Source organism: Lucilia sericata, unplaced genomic scaffold, assembly GCF_015586225.1.
Source record: "Lucilia sericata isolate MDLA Ls3-8-SP2 unplaced genomic scaffold, ASM1558622v1 Contig001343F_arrow, whole genome shotgun sequence".
Classification (NCBI taxonomy): Eukaryota; Metazoa; Arthropoda; class Insecta; order Diptera; family Calliphoridae; genus Lucilia; species Lucilia sericata.
In genome coordinates this window covers 55,539-74,334 of record NW_023995287.1, presented here as the reverse complement: position 1 = coordinate 74,334, position 18,796 = coordinate 55,539, and the positions used below count along the sequence as shown (strand labels likewise).

At 32.1% G+C, this 18,796-nt stretch overlaps 4 protein-coding genes across 4 annotated transcripts; 2 read left to right on the top strand and 2 right to left on the bottom strand.

Annotated features, from left to right (window-relative positions):
• Positions 1–365: 365 nt before the first annotated feature.
• LOC119611044 (pre-mRNA-splicing factor Syf2) lies at positions 366–1,376 on the top strand. The gene has a single exon (XM_037966502.1). The coding sequence runs from the start codon at positions 452–454 to the stop codon at positions 1,127–1,129; it is 678 nt and encodes a 225-aa protein (XP_037822430.1). The 5' UTR covers positions 366–451; the 3' UTR covers positions 1,130–1,376.
• A 284-nt stretch (positions 1,377–1,660) lies between these two features.
• LOC119611043 (zinc finger protein 277) lies at positions 1,661–3,247 on the bottom strand. Its single transcript, XM_037966501.1, has one exon. It carries the CDS (start codon positions 3,148–3,150, stop codon positions 1,738–1,740), a length of 1,413 nt encoding a protein of 470 aa, XP_037822429.1. The 5' UTR covers positions 3,151–3,247; the 3' UTR covers positions 1,661–1,737.
• Positions 3,248–4,984: 1,737 nt separating this feature from the next.
• LOC119611041 lies at positions 4,985–5,570 on the top strand. The gene has a single exon (XM_037966498.1). It carries the CDS (start codon positions 5,085–5,087, stop codon positions 5,523–5,525), a length of 441 nt encoding a protein of 146 aa, XP_037822426.1. The 5' UTR covers positions 4,985–5,084; the 3' UTR covers positions 5,526–5,570.
• Positions 5,571–5,594: 24 nt separating this feature from the next.
• LOC119611040 (putative fatty acyl-CoA reductase CG8306) lies at positions 5,595–18,796 on the bottom strand. The gene is made up of 8 exons (XM_037966497.1): positions 18,508–18,796; positions 9,006–9,599; positions 8,837–8,946; positions 8,566–8,758; positions 6,533–6,670; positions 6,346–6,465; positions 6,027–6,284; positions 5,595–5,908 (listed from the first exon to the last, which is right to left on the bottom strand). The coding sequence occupies exons 1-8, from the start codon at positions 18,513–18,515 to the stop codon at positions 5,770–5,772; spliced, it is 1,560 nt and encodes a 519-aa protein (XP_037822425.1). The 5' UTR covers positions 18,516–18,796; the 3' UTR covers positions 5,595–5,769.

Here is an 18,796-nt window from a genome sequence, read left to right as displayed (position 1 = left end):
ATTTATGAGAGTTGAAAAACGTAAGTTGTCAATACCAGACACAGGGTGTTTCAAAGAAAAATATAATTTATTTTTAACTCGGTTACGTCAAGGCGGTTCTATAAATTACAAAAAAAAAATATTTAGGAAAATTTTGCGAATCTGTATAATTTATCATATGTAGAGTCTGGTTTAGAGTCCTAACTATAGTTGTACCAAATTTCCCACTAAATGGTCCATATATTTGTTAATAACATCTACAAATATACTGTGGCAAATTTCTTGGTTTAACTAAATTTCCAGCGATTTTCTTGTTAACTATAAAAAACGCTGCTTTGAAAAAATCCGTCTGGCATCACCCATGTGTCATTATTATTTGTAAACAACACAATAGATAAACACGTAAAATCACACAATTTCATAAATTTCTTAAAAAATATAAGAAAAAACGTTAAAAATCCACAGAAATATAATGGAAAAAGAGAAAACTGCTGCCGAAAAACTAGCCGAACGTAAGGAACGTCTACGTAGTCTGCACAAACTCAGACAGGAGGCTAGAACTCACAATCACCAGGAGGTCGTAGCAGAAGATGCTCGTAAAAAACTGCCCAACAATTGGGAGGCACGCAAGAGACAAGCAGACTGGCTGCTAGCAGATGAAAAGGCTAGAGAAGAAGCCAAAGCCGAGGGAAAAGACTATGATCGCCTGAAACTGCTAGAAGTTTCTGCCTTGGATGCTGAAAAGATAGAAAAGAAAAAGAAGAAGAAAAATCCTGATCTCGGTTTCTCCACCTTCGAAGCACAGACTGCCCGTCAATATAGTCGTTTAGTGAAAAATATGCCTGCTCGTGATATGGAAAAATATGAAAAACAGAAAGAGGAATTGGGTGAAGCTTTCTATGGCGGACCTAATACAATACTTCATGGACTGGTCAAGGATAAACCGTCGGCCATTAATAATATGGTTAAGGATTTGGAGCAACAGATTGATAGACGTAAGAAATACTCTAGAAGACGTATTTACAATGACGATGCCGATGTGGACTTTATCAATGAACGCAATTCTAAATTCAATAAGAAATTGGAGAGATTCTATGGTGAGCATACGGCTGAGATTAAACAGAATTTGGAAAGAGGTACGGCCATTTAGGCCAAGGCGAGAAGGAGGTGGTTAAAAGCAATACATTACGGGTATTTGTTTTTTATATATGCAGTAGTTTTAAGTAAAATCATAAAAAAGCTTCAACAGAAAAAAATTATATGCAGATAATCAGGGAATTGTTTAAAGTAAATTTAACAGCGTTCCTGTCAAAATGAAAGTTAATTTCCAAAAAAGTAATAAAATATAATAATGCCAAGAATGGAATGAACCAGGAGGCATTAAATACATCTTGGAATGAAGTGGTTTATTAAAAGATCAGGGAATCGTTACGGTAAATTGAAATAATAAGAAAAAAGTATAGCGTCTATAAGCCTTCCTATGAACACGCTTCGCGTTACAACTTTTAAATTTATCTAAGTCATCTAATCTTTTCAATCAAATGGTATTCCTTTAACTCTGAAAAAAGGTTTAGGACTATTAAAAGTCATCAAATCATTCCAACTTAAACCCAAATTTTTCTTTTAATTTCTTTTTACCCTTAAATTTGACGCTAGTGACACCGATACTTTAAAATTTTAGTTTTTTTACACTTTTTTTACTTTTTTCCCTTAATATTCTACTTTTTGCAATTTATTTTCCAACCTAACTACGAGTATTTACAAAAAATTAAAATTCTCCAATGACAATCTTTCCGCATCCTTATTTATCTGGGCCACTGGATCCTCGGATATTATTCTCACTACTGTATCATCCATATCATCATTGGGATTATCATCTAAAATACATAGTAAACCATCATCTTCATAGGTGGGAAAGAAATATTCCGGTTTATCCCATTGTTTCTGAGAACCTATGCCAAAATGTTCTTCCTCTTGTAAATGTTTTAACAACAATTCTTGGCTTTCAAAACGTCCATTGCAACTAACACAGCGCATAAGACACACCTGTCTTCGTATATAATTGACTACTTTGACTTTTTGATAGAAATTTAATTCCTTAAGAGCGGCCTCAAAATCTACTTTATGTTCCTGCAATAAATGTTGTTTGAAAGCGGGGAAATCTTGTGATTGTTGCTGACAATAGAGACAGTTTAAGGGTTGTACAGATTCATCATCACCATTCCAATCGGACCAATCAGAATCACTATCTTCCGATTTGTGGGCAAATCTTTGCTCAAAGTCCACACTATCAGCAGTGCGTTGTGAAGCAGATCTAGTTCTTTGGGTTGTCGTTGTTGTTGTTGACGTTGTTGTTGTTTCGGATTGTTTTTGTTTTGGTGTGTTTTTATGCCTTTTCTGTTGATTCCTGGTGTGTGTTATGTGATCGGGAAACTTGTAGTTTTGCAGAAAATATTTATCATAAGTTTTATTATTGGGATTTATTCTTTTATGAGCTTTCTTGCGCATATGTTCCTTGAGAGTGACACGATCTTTGAACACCTTCTCACAGTAAAGACAAATGAGATTTTCCAAATTATCTTGCACTTTACCTATAAGCTCATCTATGTAGATGAGATTCTCTGGTTTGCCCAATTGTAAAAAGTGCTTGGTGAACAAATGTTCCAAGTACAAAGAACGTAAACCGGTAATAACATCACGACAGTATAAACATTCCCTTGTGAAATTACGATCCGTCAATTCAAATTGATGTTGTGCCAAAGCCTTTTCCAAACGTTCTTTCTTTAGTTTGGTACGCAGCTCAAAATCCTTGGGTAATATATCACTTAATAAATAGTACTTTTCATTTTTGCCTGGTGAACCATCAGGCAGTTGATCTAACAGCATGGTGGTACAATATTCCTCCAATTCATGTTGTTCAAACTCTTTTTGCCAATACTTTAGATAATCCTCTAGCAAGGGTATTTCTCCTACATCAGCTATTACTAAACGATGGCTTAGGAATAGATGACCTAAGTAGTCATCTTGTTGTTGGGGAAATTGAAAAGTTTTCTCACATTTTACACATGTTATAAGACAGTTATCGGGTTTATTTTGTTGTGCTGATGAGTTTTGAAATGTTAATACCGGTAATATGGAACTTTTATTATTAGTTTCGGAAGATTTTTCCATTATATTGACAATTTTTTCGAGAAACAAAGAAAAAAAATAAAACGTGCGCAGTTTTCTTTGTTGGAGGAGGATAAAAAATCAAAACAAACTTTGACAATCAGCTGTCGATTTGTTTATGAGAAGGAAAATATAACAGGGTGTTTCAAAGTTTATTTATAAATAAACAGTAATGTTTTAAAGCAACCCTGCATTTGATAGCATTTTCTTGTGCAGTTAGAGAGTCTCCGGGCCCGGATTAAGTGAAAACATATAAAAGGGGACTTTTTAGTACTTTTTCGTTCTTCGACTGGTACTTTTTGAATTTTTTATAATATTGAACCTAGAAACATGAAATTAGGAATGTACAGCCCGGATTAAGTGATAACATATAAAAGGGGACTTTTTGGTACTTTTTCGTTCTTCAAAAGGTACTTTTTGAGTTTTCTATAATATTGAACCTATAGACATGAAATTAAACCTGTAGGGCATGGAGTAAGTGAGAACATATAAAACGGGACTTTTTGGTACTTTTTCGTTCTTCAACTGGTACTATTTGAATTTTCTATTATAATGAACCTAAAAACATAAAACTAAGCAATCAGGGACTTGAGAGAATGAAAATTTAAACTGGAGTATTTCTGGTAATTTTTCGTTCTTTAACTGGTACTTTTTGAATCTTCTAAAATATTGAATATATGAACATAAAATTAATTGAACGAAAATTTATCTCGCTTACGTCCATTTTGCAAAAAGAGCTCGATATCAATCGAAATCTCTATGGGCTATAATTGACCCTGCCCCCTTCAATAATTGATTTTAACGTTTTCTACATACTTAACAATACCATAATAAAACAATTTTTGTTGGATCGAAAATATGATCGAAATATGCACATAAATAGCTTTCAAATGTCGATGTCGATGACAAAAACATTTTTAGGAACCGAAACCTACATTTATGAAAAATAAAATTATGAGGATCGGTCCGCCAATATAACCCTCTTACAGAAAATCAGTTTATAGCTAATACATCATTCCAAAAGTTATCATTATGATAGAATTATGGTAGAATTAAAAAAATACTTTAAATTATAGAGAACTTTGTCCATAATGGACCCAATTCTACATTTAAGTCCCTAATCCGAAAATCACGGTGACGTTCTTATTGATCTAATGATCAAAGTCCATATATATAAATATGTATGTAAAATTCGTTTATCTGGGAAACTAATAGAACTAAATCTTTCAAATTTTGCACGAAGAACTTTAATATTCATCTGAACATTTTGGAGAAAAAAGGGCGGACTTTCATCTGGGGGGCTTGGAGCTCCCATATGAATTAAATAGAAAAATTCGTATATCTGAGAAACTATTAGAGCTAGAATCTTCAAATTTTACTGAAGAACATTTAGAGAATAACGGGCGGACTTTCAACGGGGGGCTTGGCACTTCCCATATGAATTAAATACAAAATTTTGTATATCTAGGAAACTATTAGATTATTCAAATTTTTCATAAATTAAATTAAAATCCTAATTAACGTTCGGAATAATTGGCGAAATTGCAATAATTTGGGTGGAATCTCCCATATGTAACAAATTGTATGTCTGGAAAACCATTGTATTTTTTATTCATGCCTGCATAATTTCTCACACAATTTTTGAGCTTGCTCTGTTTTGTTGTTATAATAAATATATTTGCTTCTAAAATCCCACTTTCTGATCTCTCGGATTCCGTTTTTATTTAAAATCGTTGAAAATTTAAAAACCAAACGTAGTTGAAAACTTAGCCGGCTTACAGTCGATTTTGAGACGCCGCCGACATATTTAGTGTCAGTCGCCGCCGCCTTTAATATTTGTCGGCGCAGGGCTCTGTGTGCAGTTGCAAAAATATTACCGCGAGTTTGTTGGAAAACGAAAATAAATTTACCTGTTTGTGTTTTAATAGTGATTCGAAATGCAACAATTTACGCGCAAAGAAAACTTTCTAATAGCCAATACCCTAAATTGTATACCATTTCTATTGCAAGGCCAATCAGTGTTAATAGATTTGCGCAATGATTGCTCCGTAGCAGGACGCATTGACAATGTTGATGGCCATATGAACATTAATCTCACGGAAGTGGTTTTTATTAATCGTTTGGGACAACAGTTTCCTTTTGAAGAGTTCATGATAAGAGAACGTATGATACGGCAACTACACATACCCCAACATATAGATATGACCAAAGAAATCAAAGACTGGTGTGAGCAGGGCTGTCTTAAGAGGCCACCAAGAACACGGGATGCAAATAAAGGTAAAAGAACCTTTAAACAGAAGCGGGCGCAAGAAAGACACCGTGAAATATTGCAGAATATTGAAAAATCTAAACAACAAGGTGAGTCTAAAGAAAATTAAGTTTTTTTCTTATAAAAAATGGAAAAGCTTCCTTATAAGACATCAATTTTTTAAAAAATTAAAACACTGTTTTTAAACCTTTAATTCACACTCGCTTACATGTTAAATATTTATTAAAAATTCAGTTAAACAACTACCAAAATGTAATTATTATTAAAAAAAGTGAAAACAATAGAATTGTTATAAAAAAAGAAGTCCATATTAAGTTAAAAAGTTTAAAGTTAATAAAAAAAAAAAAAAATACTTAAATTAAATTAAATAAATAATAAACAAGTGGTAAAACTAAAGCAGCCTTCGAACTGGATAAACCGAATACTGCTATCAACAATTTCCAAACGCCAAAGTAGAAGAACAACTGCAAAGCGCAGTGAAGAGCCAATAAACTAAAAATAAAATAAAAGCAAAAAGAAATAAGAATGAAAAAATAACCAAAAAATAGACTATAGACTGAACTCTAGACTATACTATAGACTAGACACTTTCACAAATACATTTACTTACATTTTATCTTTGCGTCTGGCAGCTTCCAAATTCTTGGGAGATTCCTTGCTCAAATATTCTCTAACACCCAAAATAGTATTTTGGAAATATTCTTCCCAGTTAAGTGGGCCAATATCCAAGTAAAATACTTCTTTATCTACCGGATCCATAGATTTTGCCAAAGCCAAAGTGTGTTTGCTGTCATAATGCCATTCGGTGAAAATGAATTTTTCCAAGGTATTCAAAGAATTCCAAACACTTTTGTGTAGTCTCATTAATCTTTACAACAAAGAAAGAAAATAATTATTATGGAAAGATTTAAATTATTTTAAAAACCTACATGGGTCTACCGCCTGCCAATCTAGTTAACAAATCCAAAAAGAAGCCGGGTATAAAATGGAATAATATAGCTCCCAAACGGAATAAAGTTAAACTTTTAACCAACTTTAGTTTGGGATACCTAGATTAATAAGAAAATGTTGTTAATTTTTAAGTAGATTTTGTAGAAATTGTAACTTGTAACTTACCATACAGCCGATTGTAGAGGATATTCATGTAAACAGGTATTGATTTTATTAATCAATACTTCGAAACGGAAGGGCTTATAGGTACTGGAAGTCAAGTGGAAAATTTGCAATTCAGCGGGTTTACCGCCATTTTTAAGTCTGGAAAATGGAATAAAATAAAGAAATTAAATAAAATTTGAAGAGCTTTTTTGTATATCTTAAGACGATCGGCTAGACTATAGACAAGACTAAAGCCAGGACAATAGTTCAGACTAAAGACTAGTCTATAGTCTATAGACTATGTCCAGGCTATATATTAGACTATACTGTAAAATTAGCTAGAACTGAAGGAGACTCTGGCCTAGACTAGTCTATAGTAGTATAGGCTAGACTATAGACTAGACTATAGACTAGACTATAGACTAGACTATAGACTAGACTATAGACTAGACTATAGACTAGACTATAGACTAGACTATAGACTAGACTATAAACTAGACTATAGACTAGACTATAGACTAGAATATAGACTATACTATAGACTAAACTATACACTAGACTATAGAATACAGTCCAGATTATAAACTAAACTATTATCCAGGCAATAGACTAGAGTACAGTCCAGACTATAGACTAGACTACAGTCTAGACTATAGACTAGACTACAGTCCAGACTATAAACTAGACTACAGTTCAGACTATAGACTAGACTACAGTCTAGACTATAGACTAGACTACAGTCCAGACTATAAACTAGACTACAGTTCAGACTATAGACTAGATTACTGTGCAGATTATATAGTCTAGTCTATAGTCCAGACTATATACTAGACCACAGTCGAGACTATACACTAGACTACAGTCCATATTATATACTAGACTACAGTCAGACTATATACTAGACTACAGTCCAGACTATATACTAGACTACAGTCCAGACTATATACTAGACTACAGTCCAGACTATATACTAGACTACAGTCCAGACTATTTACTAGACTACAATCCAGACTATATACTAGACTACACTCCAGACTATATACTAGACTACACTCCAGACTATATACTAGACTACAGTCTAGAATTCGTTAGATCTGGACAAGTATGGATAAAAGAAATTATTCCCAGAAACTGATTAGATTTCCCAATAAAAGGCAATTCGTTTTTACCTTGTAAAAAAAGTTTTGTAACGCGAAACAAGGATGATAGTAAACCCACGGGTTTGACACCGTTACTGGGCACCGAAGGCGAATTCGCTTTATACATTTAATCTGCCTTCTCAAGCATAATCGGTATTCTTCATGGTAATGGAAAAATCCGGCCAAAATGAGAGGCTTTTATTTTATTTATTATGATAGGAACCACATCAATACTCTTACGGGGTGTTGAACCCAGACGCACGAGAAAAATGTCACTTTCATTAAATGTCTAATGAAACACAAGCACTTTAGCACAGTTAGCCAAAGACTCGTTACCGAAAATGTGTGACAGAGTGTAACTAAAGTAGAAGCAAGGGGTTAAAGAAGAAAATCCAATAAATGGTGGTTAGATGAAGACTTCTACACAAAAAAGGTGAATTACTGAAATTATTGCTAAAAATAGATTTGTTTTGTTAAGAAAACCAACCATAAGGTGACTTTGATAAGAAGTTACAACAAAATATGGTGAATTGTTGGGTTTATGGAAAAGTTTTCAACAAAAAAAGTTGAATTGCTGTTGAAATTACAACAACAAGTGAGGTGAATTGTTAATGAAACTCAACAAAGGTGAATTGTTAAAGAAAGTCAACAAAGGTGAATTGTTGCACTATAAAATATAAAGCATACTTTAGGGAATGGTGACATGAACTTGGCAGCACTATGTTTGTGAAAAGGGTAATCAATAAGAGGGAAAGAATGGCTGGATTCGAGTGGGCCTTTCGAAATTGAACTTTTGAAAGATTAAAGCCAAAGCGAAAAGAAAATTTGACAGCCCTGAGCCAGGTCTAACCGTTCATGGGAGTGGAAAACTTTACTCCCAAATGGTGTTCAAGTTCTTTAAAGATTACTACTCACTTTAAGGCATTCACATAGTAACCGGTGGTTATAATGGCATTCACTACAACATCCACGGGAATATAATCCATAATCAAGGTGGGATCCAAAGGTAAACGTCTCAAAACACCCTTAGAGGCACCCATGAAGAAACCAGAAGGACCATTTTTCGAAATAGTCCAGCCGGGAATGGGCTGTTGCCAAACAGCAGTAACTAATGGAGAAAGAAACGAAAAATAAACAAATTATTAAAGTTTTTAAAAACATTTGAGTAGGTTTCTTCCAAACTTACTCATACTAGGCCTAACAATGCCACAGGGTATACTGCCCGCTACATTGGCCACCTCATGTTCAGCCAAATGTTTGGTAAAGGTATAGGTATTGGGATGATCCTTCAGCAATCTGAAAAAAAGCAAAATCAATTAAAATTTATCTTATTTTAAAGCCTTGCTCGCACTCACTTGGGTTCCAATTCCTTTAAGGCCTCATCATTTAAGGTCTCTGCCAAATCGATAATCTTTTCTGGATCATCAGGAGCGGGATACAATTTCTCTTCTACTTCTGTTATGTAAGAATTAACATAAGCACTGGAAACATGTACCAAAGCCTCTAACTTAGACAATTGTTTACACAATTCCACCACACGGCGGGTACCTCTCAAATTAATATTGGTGGTTTCCTTTAAAGTTTGAAAGAAGTCCAAGGTGGCGGCTGAATGAAAGACTACATGAACATTATTGATTAACAGCTGACGATCAGCTTCTGAAATGCCCAAATGTTCCTGACCCACATCACCCTCAATGGGATGGATTTTGGAAAAACGTGATTCTAAATTTTGTTCTTTAAATTTATTAAATACCGAATTCTTTTTGAGTTCTTCCAAACGCTGCTCAACAGATTTGCCTTTTTTGGCTCTCATCAAGAGATAAACTGTACCAATTTCGGGTATATCACGTAAAAGCTTTTCTACGATAGTAACACCCACGAAACCGGTGGCTCCGGTAATGAAAACATTTTTACCGGCATAGAATTTTTTAATGGGAGAAGATAGATTTCTGGAAAAAATGGAAATTATTGGAAATATAAGTAACATGTTACTATAGCTTATTATAAAGTTCAATTGATCTTTTTAATTTAATTATAGTTTTTTTTTTTTTTGTATAACCTAATACAGCTAATTGTTGTGACGTGTTTTAATTATCGGATGTTGTATTACTAGAATACTCTAGAGTTAATGGAAAATTTAAAAAACATTGTTATGGCTTATAATTTGTTTAATGTTTGCTCAATGCTTGTAGGTAAAAAGATCACGTAAAATCTGATTTAATTTACACTCTTTTGTGAGTTATTTATGATAAGAATCAGTTGAAATTGTGCTATTTGAAGAAAAGTACGGGATATTTAGGCTTCCTTTCGGTTATAACTCTTAGCAACTTCTTAATTTTCTTCCAATTATAATCTGGTTGCCTTGTCCAGATCCGATCTCTGCCTGACTGATACTTGGTCTTAAATCTAGTTTATAGTCTTGACTATAAACTAGACTATAGGCTAGACTATAGACTAGACTATAGACTAGACTATAGACTAGACTATAGACTAGACTATAGACTAGACTAGACTAGACTATAGACTAGACTAGACTATAGACTAGACTATAGACTAGACTATAGACTAGACTATAGACTAGACTATAGACTAGACTATAGACTAGACTATAGACTAGACTATAGACTAGACTATAGACTAGACTATAGACTAGACTATAGACTAGACTATAGACTAGACTATAGACTAGACTATAGACTAGACTAGACTAGACTATAGACTAGACTATAGACTAGACTATAGACTAGACTATAGACTAGACTATAGACTAGACTATAGACTAGACTATAGACTAGACTATAGACTAGACTATAGACTAGACTATAGACTAGACTATAGACTAGACTATAGACTAGACTATAGACTAGGACTATAGACTAGCTATAGACTAGACTATAGACTAGACTATAGACTAGACTATAGACTAGACTATAGACTAGACTATAGACTAGACTATAGACTAGACTATAGACTAGACTATAGACTAGACTATAGACTAGACTATAGACTAGACTATAGACTAGACTATAGACTAGACTTAGACTAGACTATAGACTAGACTATAGACTAGACTATAGACTAGACTATAGACTAGACTATAGACTAGACTATAGACTAGACTATAGACTAGACTATAGACTAGACTATAGACTAGACTATAGACTAGACTATAGACTAGACTATAGACTAGACTATAGACTAGACTACAGACTAGACTATAGACTAGACTATAGACTAGACTATAGACTAGACTATAGACTAGACTATAGACTAGACTATAGACTAGACTATAGACTAGACTATAGACTAGACCATAGACTAGACTATAGACTAGACTATAGACTAGACTATAGACTAGACTATAGACTAGACTATAGACTAGACTATAGACTAGACTATAGACTAGACTATAGACTAGACTATAGACTAGACTATAGACTAGACTATAGACTAGACTATAGACTAGACTATAGACTAGACTATAGACTAGACTATAGACTAGACTATAGACTAGACTATAGACTAGACTATAGACTAGACTATAGACTAGACTATAGACTAGACTATAGACTAGACTATAGACTAGACTATAGACTAGACTATAGACTAGACTATAGACTAGACTATAGACTAGACTATAGACTAGACTATAGACTAGACTATAGACTAGACTATAGACTAGACTATAGACTAGACTATAGACTAGACTATAGACTAGACTATAGACTAGACTATAGTCTAGACTATAGACTAGACTATAGACTAGACTATAGTACTAGACTATAGACTAGACTATAGACTAGACTATAGACTAGACTATAGACTAGACTATAGACTAGACTATAGACTAGACTATAGACTAGACTATAGACTAGACTATAGACTAGACTATAGACTAGACTATAGACTAGACTATAGACTAGACTATAGACTAGACTATAGACTAGACTATAGACTAGACTATAGACTAGACTATAGACTAGACTATAGACTAGACTATAGACTAGACTATAGACTAGACTATAGACTAGACTATAGACTAGACTATAGACTAGACTATAGACTAGACTATAGACTAGACTATAGACTAGACTATAGACTAGACTATAGACTAGACTATAGACTAGACTATAGACCTAGACTATAGACTAGACTATAGACTAGACTATAGACTAGACTATAGACTAGACTATAGACTAGACTATAGACTAGACTATAGACTAGACTATAGACTAGACTATAGACTAGACTATAGCCTAGACTATAGACTAGACTATAGACTAGACTATAGCCTAGACTATAGACTAGACTATAGACTAGACTATAGTCTAGACTATAGACTAGACTATAGACTAGACTATAGACTAGACTATAGACTAGACTATAGACTAGACTATAGACTAGACTATAGACTAGACTATAGACTAGACTATAGACTAGACTATAGACTGGACTATAGACTAGACTATAGAATACTATAGACTAGACTATAGACTAGACTATAGACTAGACTATAGACTAGACTATAGACTAGACTATAGACTAGACTATAGACTAGACTATAGACTAGACTATAGACTATAGACTAGACTATAGACTGGACTATAGACTAGACTATAGACTAGACTATAGACTAGACTATAGACTAGACTATAGACTAGACTATAGACTAGACTATAGACTAGACTATAGACTAGACTATAGACTAGACTATAGCCTAGACTATAGACTAGACTATAGACTAGACTATAGAATAGACTATAGACTAGACTATAGGACTATAGACTAGACTATAGACTAGACTATAGACTAGACTATAGACTAGACTATAGACTAGACTATAGACTAGACTATAGACTAGACTATAGACTAGACTATAGACTAGACTATAGACTAGACTATAGACTAGACTATAGACTAGACTATAGACTAGACTATAGACTAGACTATAGACTAGACTATAGACTAGACTATAGACTAGACTATAGACTATAGACTAGACTATAGACTAGACTATAGACTAGACTATAGACTAGACTATAGACTAGACTATAGACTAGACTATAGACTAGACTATAGACTAGACTATAGACTAGACTATAGACTAGACTATAGACTAGACTATAGACTAGACTATAGACTAGACTATAGACTAGACTATAGACTAGACTATAGACTAGACTATAGACTAGACTATAGACTAGACTATAGACTAGACTATAGACTAGACTATAGACTAGACTATAGACTAGACTATAGACTAGACTATAGACTAGACTATAGACTAGACTATAGACTAGACTATAGACTAGACTATAGACTAGACTATAGACTAGACTATAGACTAGACTATAGACTAGACTATAGACTAGACTATAGACTAGACTATAGACTAGACTATAGACTAGACTATAGACTAGACTATAGACTAGACTATAGACTAGACTATAGACTAGACTATAGACTAGACTATAGACTAGACTATAGACTAGACTATAGACTAGACTATAGACTAGACTATAGACTAGACTATAGACTAGACTATAGACTAGACTATAGACTAGACTATAGACTAGACTATAGACTATCTTAGACTATAGACTAAACTATAGCTTAGTCATTACAAACTAGACTACACTAACCTATAGACTACAGTATAAATTAGACTAAAAAGCAGATTATATGCTAGACTTTAGCTCAGACTGTATGTAGTCCATAGATTAGACTATAATAGTCTTAACAACTGCTAGTCTAAGGTCTCTTAATCTGCTTAGTTGGTCTTGCTCATTAGATGATTGTGGAAAGTGATGTAAATTTCAAATCTAAAAAAAATATCTAACATTTTCTTTAAATTTATTATAAAAAATATTTGAGACTATATATTATTTTCTCAAAAACTAATTAACATAATGCACATGTGGTCGTTAGGTGTGAATTGAAAATTAGAAATACAAACTTTCACTTTTATTACAAAATTCATAAACTACAACAAGATGTTTGATGATATTTTGAAAATAATAATTTGACTAAACCAATCAAAATTTAAACAAAAGTCATTGTATTTGTATGCTTAATTACCTTAAATTGATTGATATTAAGATATTTTTAATAATTAAATTCTCAAAACCTTGACCTTGTTTTGGTAGAAAAACATATTTTGCTCGTTGAAATCATGAATAAATATTTTCTTTTTTCTAAAGACTTTTTTAAGTACCTGTATATTCATATATAATTGTATATTTAGCTAATATTTGTTTAACAAATTGTTTTTATTTATGCAGTATTTTGTAAAATTATTTTAAAGCTTTTTTCATACACAATTTAACTTGGCCAAACATTGGTAAAAAACGTTTCAAGTCTCTGCAAAACTTTAACAACAAATACAAATTACTCACTAAATATTTATGGTCATAAAAGTTTATTAACTTTTTTTTTAATGATTTCTTATTGTTTAATAAACGTGCCAGTTCAAATTTGCATTTACATTAGTTTATAGTTTTGTAAGTTAATATTACAACATTTTTAATGAAATGATTTATCAACATTTTATTGAAATTCCACTTTATTTCTTGATGAATTATATCAAGCATTAAATTCTTTAAAACATCACGCGGTCTTAGTTTTTAAATGAAATTTCATTTAAATATTAAGTTTGTTTTAAGTAAATCTTATAAAAATTAAAAGCATCGATCATAGTACTTGGATGCTTCCACTAAGAGTTCAAATTACAACATAATTTAAACAAAATAATCTGTAAAACACCAAATAGTATTCAAAACTTTACACCCCATCCTCGTATTTATATTATAATCTATTCTGTTTAAAGCTTTTTTATTGCCCAAATCACACTTATCATTAAATCATTAAAAATTTTAAAAACATACAACCAGTGGGCAAATCCGAACCAGTTATCAGCTTTTCAAATTCCTTAGATGACTATTATTTATGAATGAACTAACTGCAATAACAACAAATACTCGTATTATATATTCAAAGGTGTTGGATAAAACTAATCTGTTTCTTTTAGAATTTTATAATCTAAGATAAGGCAACAATATCTTTTCTGAAGTCACAAGTCAATGCTGAATATAGACTATAGATTATACTTTAGTACATACTATAGACTAGACTATAGTCCAGACTATAGACTACACTATAGTCCAGACTATAGGCTAGACTATAGTCCAGACTATAGACTAGACTATCGTACAGATTAGAGACTAGATTATAGTCAAGACTATAGACTAGACTATAGTCCAGATTAAAGACTAGACTATCGTACAGATTATAGATCAGATTATAGCCCAGACTATATACTAGACTGTAGCTCAGACCGTATACTTGACTATAGACTAGTTAATAGTTCAGACTATAGACTATATACACTATTCTATAGTCCTGACTATAGACTATTCTATAGTCCAGGCTATAGACTATTCTATAGTCCAGACTATAGACTATTCTATAGTCCAGACTATAGACTATTCTATAGTCCAGACTATAGACTATTCTATAGTCCAGACTTTAGACTATTATATAGTCCAGATTATAGACTATTCAATAGTCCAGACTATAGACTATTCAATAGTCCAGACTATATACTATTCAATAGTCCAGACTATAGACTATTCAATAGTCCAGACTATAGACTATTCTATAGTCCAGACTATGGACTATTCTATAGTTCAGACTATGGACTATTCAATAGTCCAGACTATGGACTATTATATAGTCCAGGCTATGGACTATTCTATAGTTCAGACTATGGACTATTCTATAGTCCAGACTATGGATTATTATATAGTTCAGACTATGGACTATTATATAGTCTAGACTATGGACTATTCTATAGTCCAGACTATGGACTATTCTATAGTCCAGACTATGGTCTATTCTATAGTCCAGACTATGGACTATTCTATAGTCCAGACTATGGACTATTCTATAGTCCAGACTATGGACTATTCTATAGACCAGACAATGGACTATTCTATAGTCCAGACTATGGACTATTCTATAGTCCAGACTATGGACTATTCTATAGTTCAGACTATGGACTATTCTATTGTTCAGACTATGGACTATTCTATAGCCCAGACTATGGACTATTCTATAGTTCAGACTATTGACTATTCTATAGTCCAGACTATGGACTATTCTATAGTCCAGACTATGGATTATTATATAGTCCAGACTATGGACTATTACATATTCCAGAATATGGACTATTCTATGGTCCAGACTATAGACTATTCAATGGTCTGGACTATTCTATAGTCCAGACTATAGACTATTCAATGGTCCAGACAATAGACTATTCTATAGTCCAGACCATAGACTACTCTATAGTCCATACTACAAAATAGACTAGAGTCCAGACTATAGGCTATATAGAAACAGATTAATATTGATAGATTGAGAGATATATAAAATTAATAATAAATTTAAATTATGAATTAACTTTAATTAGTGGAAACAAATGGAATTTATCGTTAAAGTTTCGTTAAAATATGCAATTTTAATTTATTTACTAGCAAAGCGTAAATACTTAGCTCTCGTAACGTGTAAATTGCTGTAGACACAACAAACTTAGTATTTGTCTAGTAATTATGATTAGTATTTTGTTTAATTATAACCTTCTAGTGGAATGTTACCGCAAAATTTTTTTAGAATAAATATTTTTCGCTTCGTCTACAAATATTTAGTACTTCTTACTGAGTAAGTTAAGTTTTTGTGTGATAAACACAGAGGGTGTGGTGAGTTCAAGGCTAAATATGGGATATTGTTTGAAATATCTGGGTCTTTATATATTATAAGAATACAGCTAAAGCTAGTGTTATTTATATAATTGCTTTTTTTTGTAAAACATTTAAAATTTCTTTATATCGTTGACCATTAAACCTTTGTAAACCCTCAAGTCGTTGTATAAAATTATATAAAATATGTTTCATTTTTTAATGCATTTAAATTCAATTAAAATTTTAATTTGAATATGGAGTCATTATTTAATTTAAATAAATAAACATTTTTAATGTTTTATTTAAATTAGAAACGTTACTTGTTTCATGAACAATAATAATTGTTTTATGTACATTCTTAGAGAATTTATAATTATATTGGAAGCTTAATATACTGCTGAACCTTTACAGGGTTTTAGAAAATAATACTTTTTAGATAAAATATCTCGGTATATCGTAGAGAAATAAGTCAAGAAAGTCAGACTATAGGCTATTCTATAGTCCAGACTATAGACTATTTTATAGTCCAGACTATAGACTATTCTATAGTCCAGACTATAGACTATTCTATAGTCCAGACTATAGACTATTCTATAGTCCAGACTATAGACTATTCTATAGTCCAGACTATAGACTATTCTATAGTACAGACTATAGACTATTCTATAGTACAGACTATAGACTATTCTATAGTCTATAGTATAGACTACTCTATAGTCCAGAGTATAGACTACTATATAGTCCAGAGTATAGACTACTCTATAGTCCAGAGTATAGACTACTCTATAGTCCAGAGTATAGACTACTCTATAGTCCAGAGTATAGACTACTCTATAGTCCAGAGTATAGACTACTCTATAGTCCAGAGTATAGACTACTCTATAGTCCAGAGTATAGACTACTCTATAGTCCAGACTATAGGCTATTCTATAGTCCAGACTACAAACTATGTACAGAAGTCTATAATTGAAACTGGACTATAGTCTAGTCTATAACCTAGACTACAGTCTGGATTATAGTCTTATCTACAGTCTGGACTTAAGTATAGTTTATAGTCTAAACTATAGTCTGGAGTATAGTAGAATCTATAGTCTGGACTATATTATAGTCTGAAGTCTGGACTTTAGCCTTGTGTATAGTCTGAACTATAGTCTAGTCTATGGTGTAGGCTATAGTCTGGACAAAAGTCTTCAGTCCGGTGTATAGTCTTGACTATAGTCTAGTCTTTAGCTTGGACTACGGTATACAGTCTACTATAGTCCCGCCCATAGAATAGATTTTAGTCCAAACTAAGGACTATAGTTTGGACTATAGTACAGTTTATGATGTAAACTATAGTCTAATTTAAACTATATTCTAGTCTTTAGTCTAAATTAGAGTCTGTAGTTTAGTATTTATTATGTACTATAGCCTAATTTATAATCTATCCTATAGTCTAGTCCTTATTCTGACCAATAATCTCAATTGCATAGCCTTTAGTTTATACTAAAATCTGGACTATAGTAAGAACTATTGGCTGAAGTATAATAGGTTCAAAATTAAATCTGTACCATATTTACTTCGTACAATGAAATTGTCATGTGATCTGTCAATTAACTTCCCATAAGCTTTATATTAAGGAAGATCGTAGTGACAAAGCAAAGCAGAGGCATATTAATTGACTACCTTTCATGGTCACAATTTTAAACTTGATTAGTCGCGGAATCTGAGCTAAATATAAATTTTTAAATTATACAATAATGTAAAAAAAGTGGCAAATTCCAATTCCCGGTTATAATTATATTATATCGGCAATACGTAATAGCTATTTTAAACCAGTTCTTGTTTATTTTTTAATATGGAAAACGATTACAGTCTTTATAAACTCTTAATGACCCTGACTTAGAATGGAAATATCGTTTTTTTTTTCTGTTCAATTTAAACATGTTTTCCTTTTTTGTTGTTTTTATTGCTTTTTTTGAAATAAAGTTTTAACAAAAACAAACAAACAAATCATTCATTTTTTTCTTGAAACTACAAAAAAAAAGATCTTAAAGACGTCAAAACTCTGACAGACCAGAATTTTAAGAAGAACAAAAAAAAAAAGATCAAAATTCAAAACAATTGTGTTTACACTTACTCCGCCATAATGTTGTTGCTTGTGTTTTTTTTTTTTGGGGATTTTTAGTTAAAAATGAAATTTCACTGTACTTGTGTGCTTAATAAAATTTAAACAATTTTAACCGGCTTTTGAGTAATTTTTTTATATTTGTTTGCTATTTATGTATATTTTTTTTTATTATGACTCTCAGTATATTTGTTTTATTTTTTTCTATACGAAAGCTATTTTTCTTCTTCTTTAAACACTTTCCCGTAACGCAGAAATAACGTCTGTTACGTTTAACGGCTAAAAACGAACTGATCTTCAT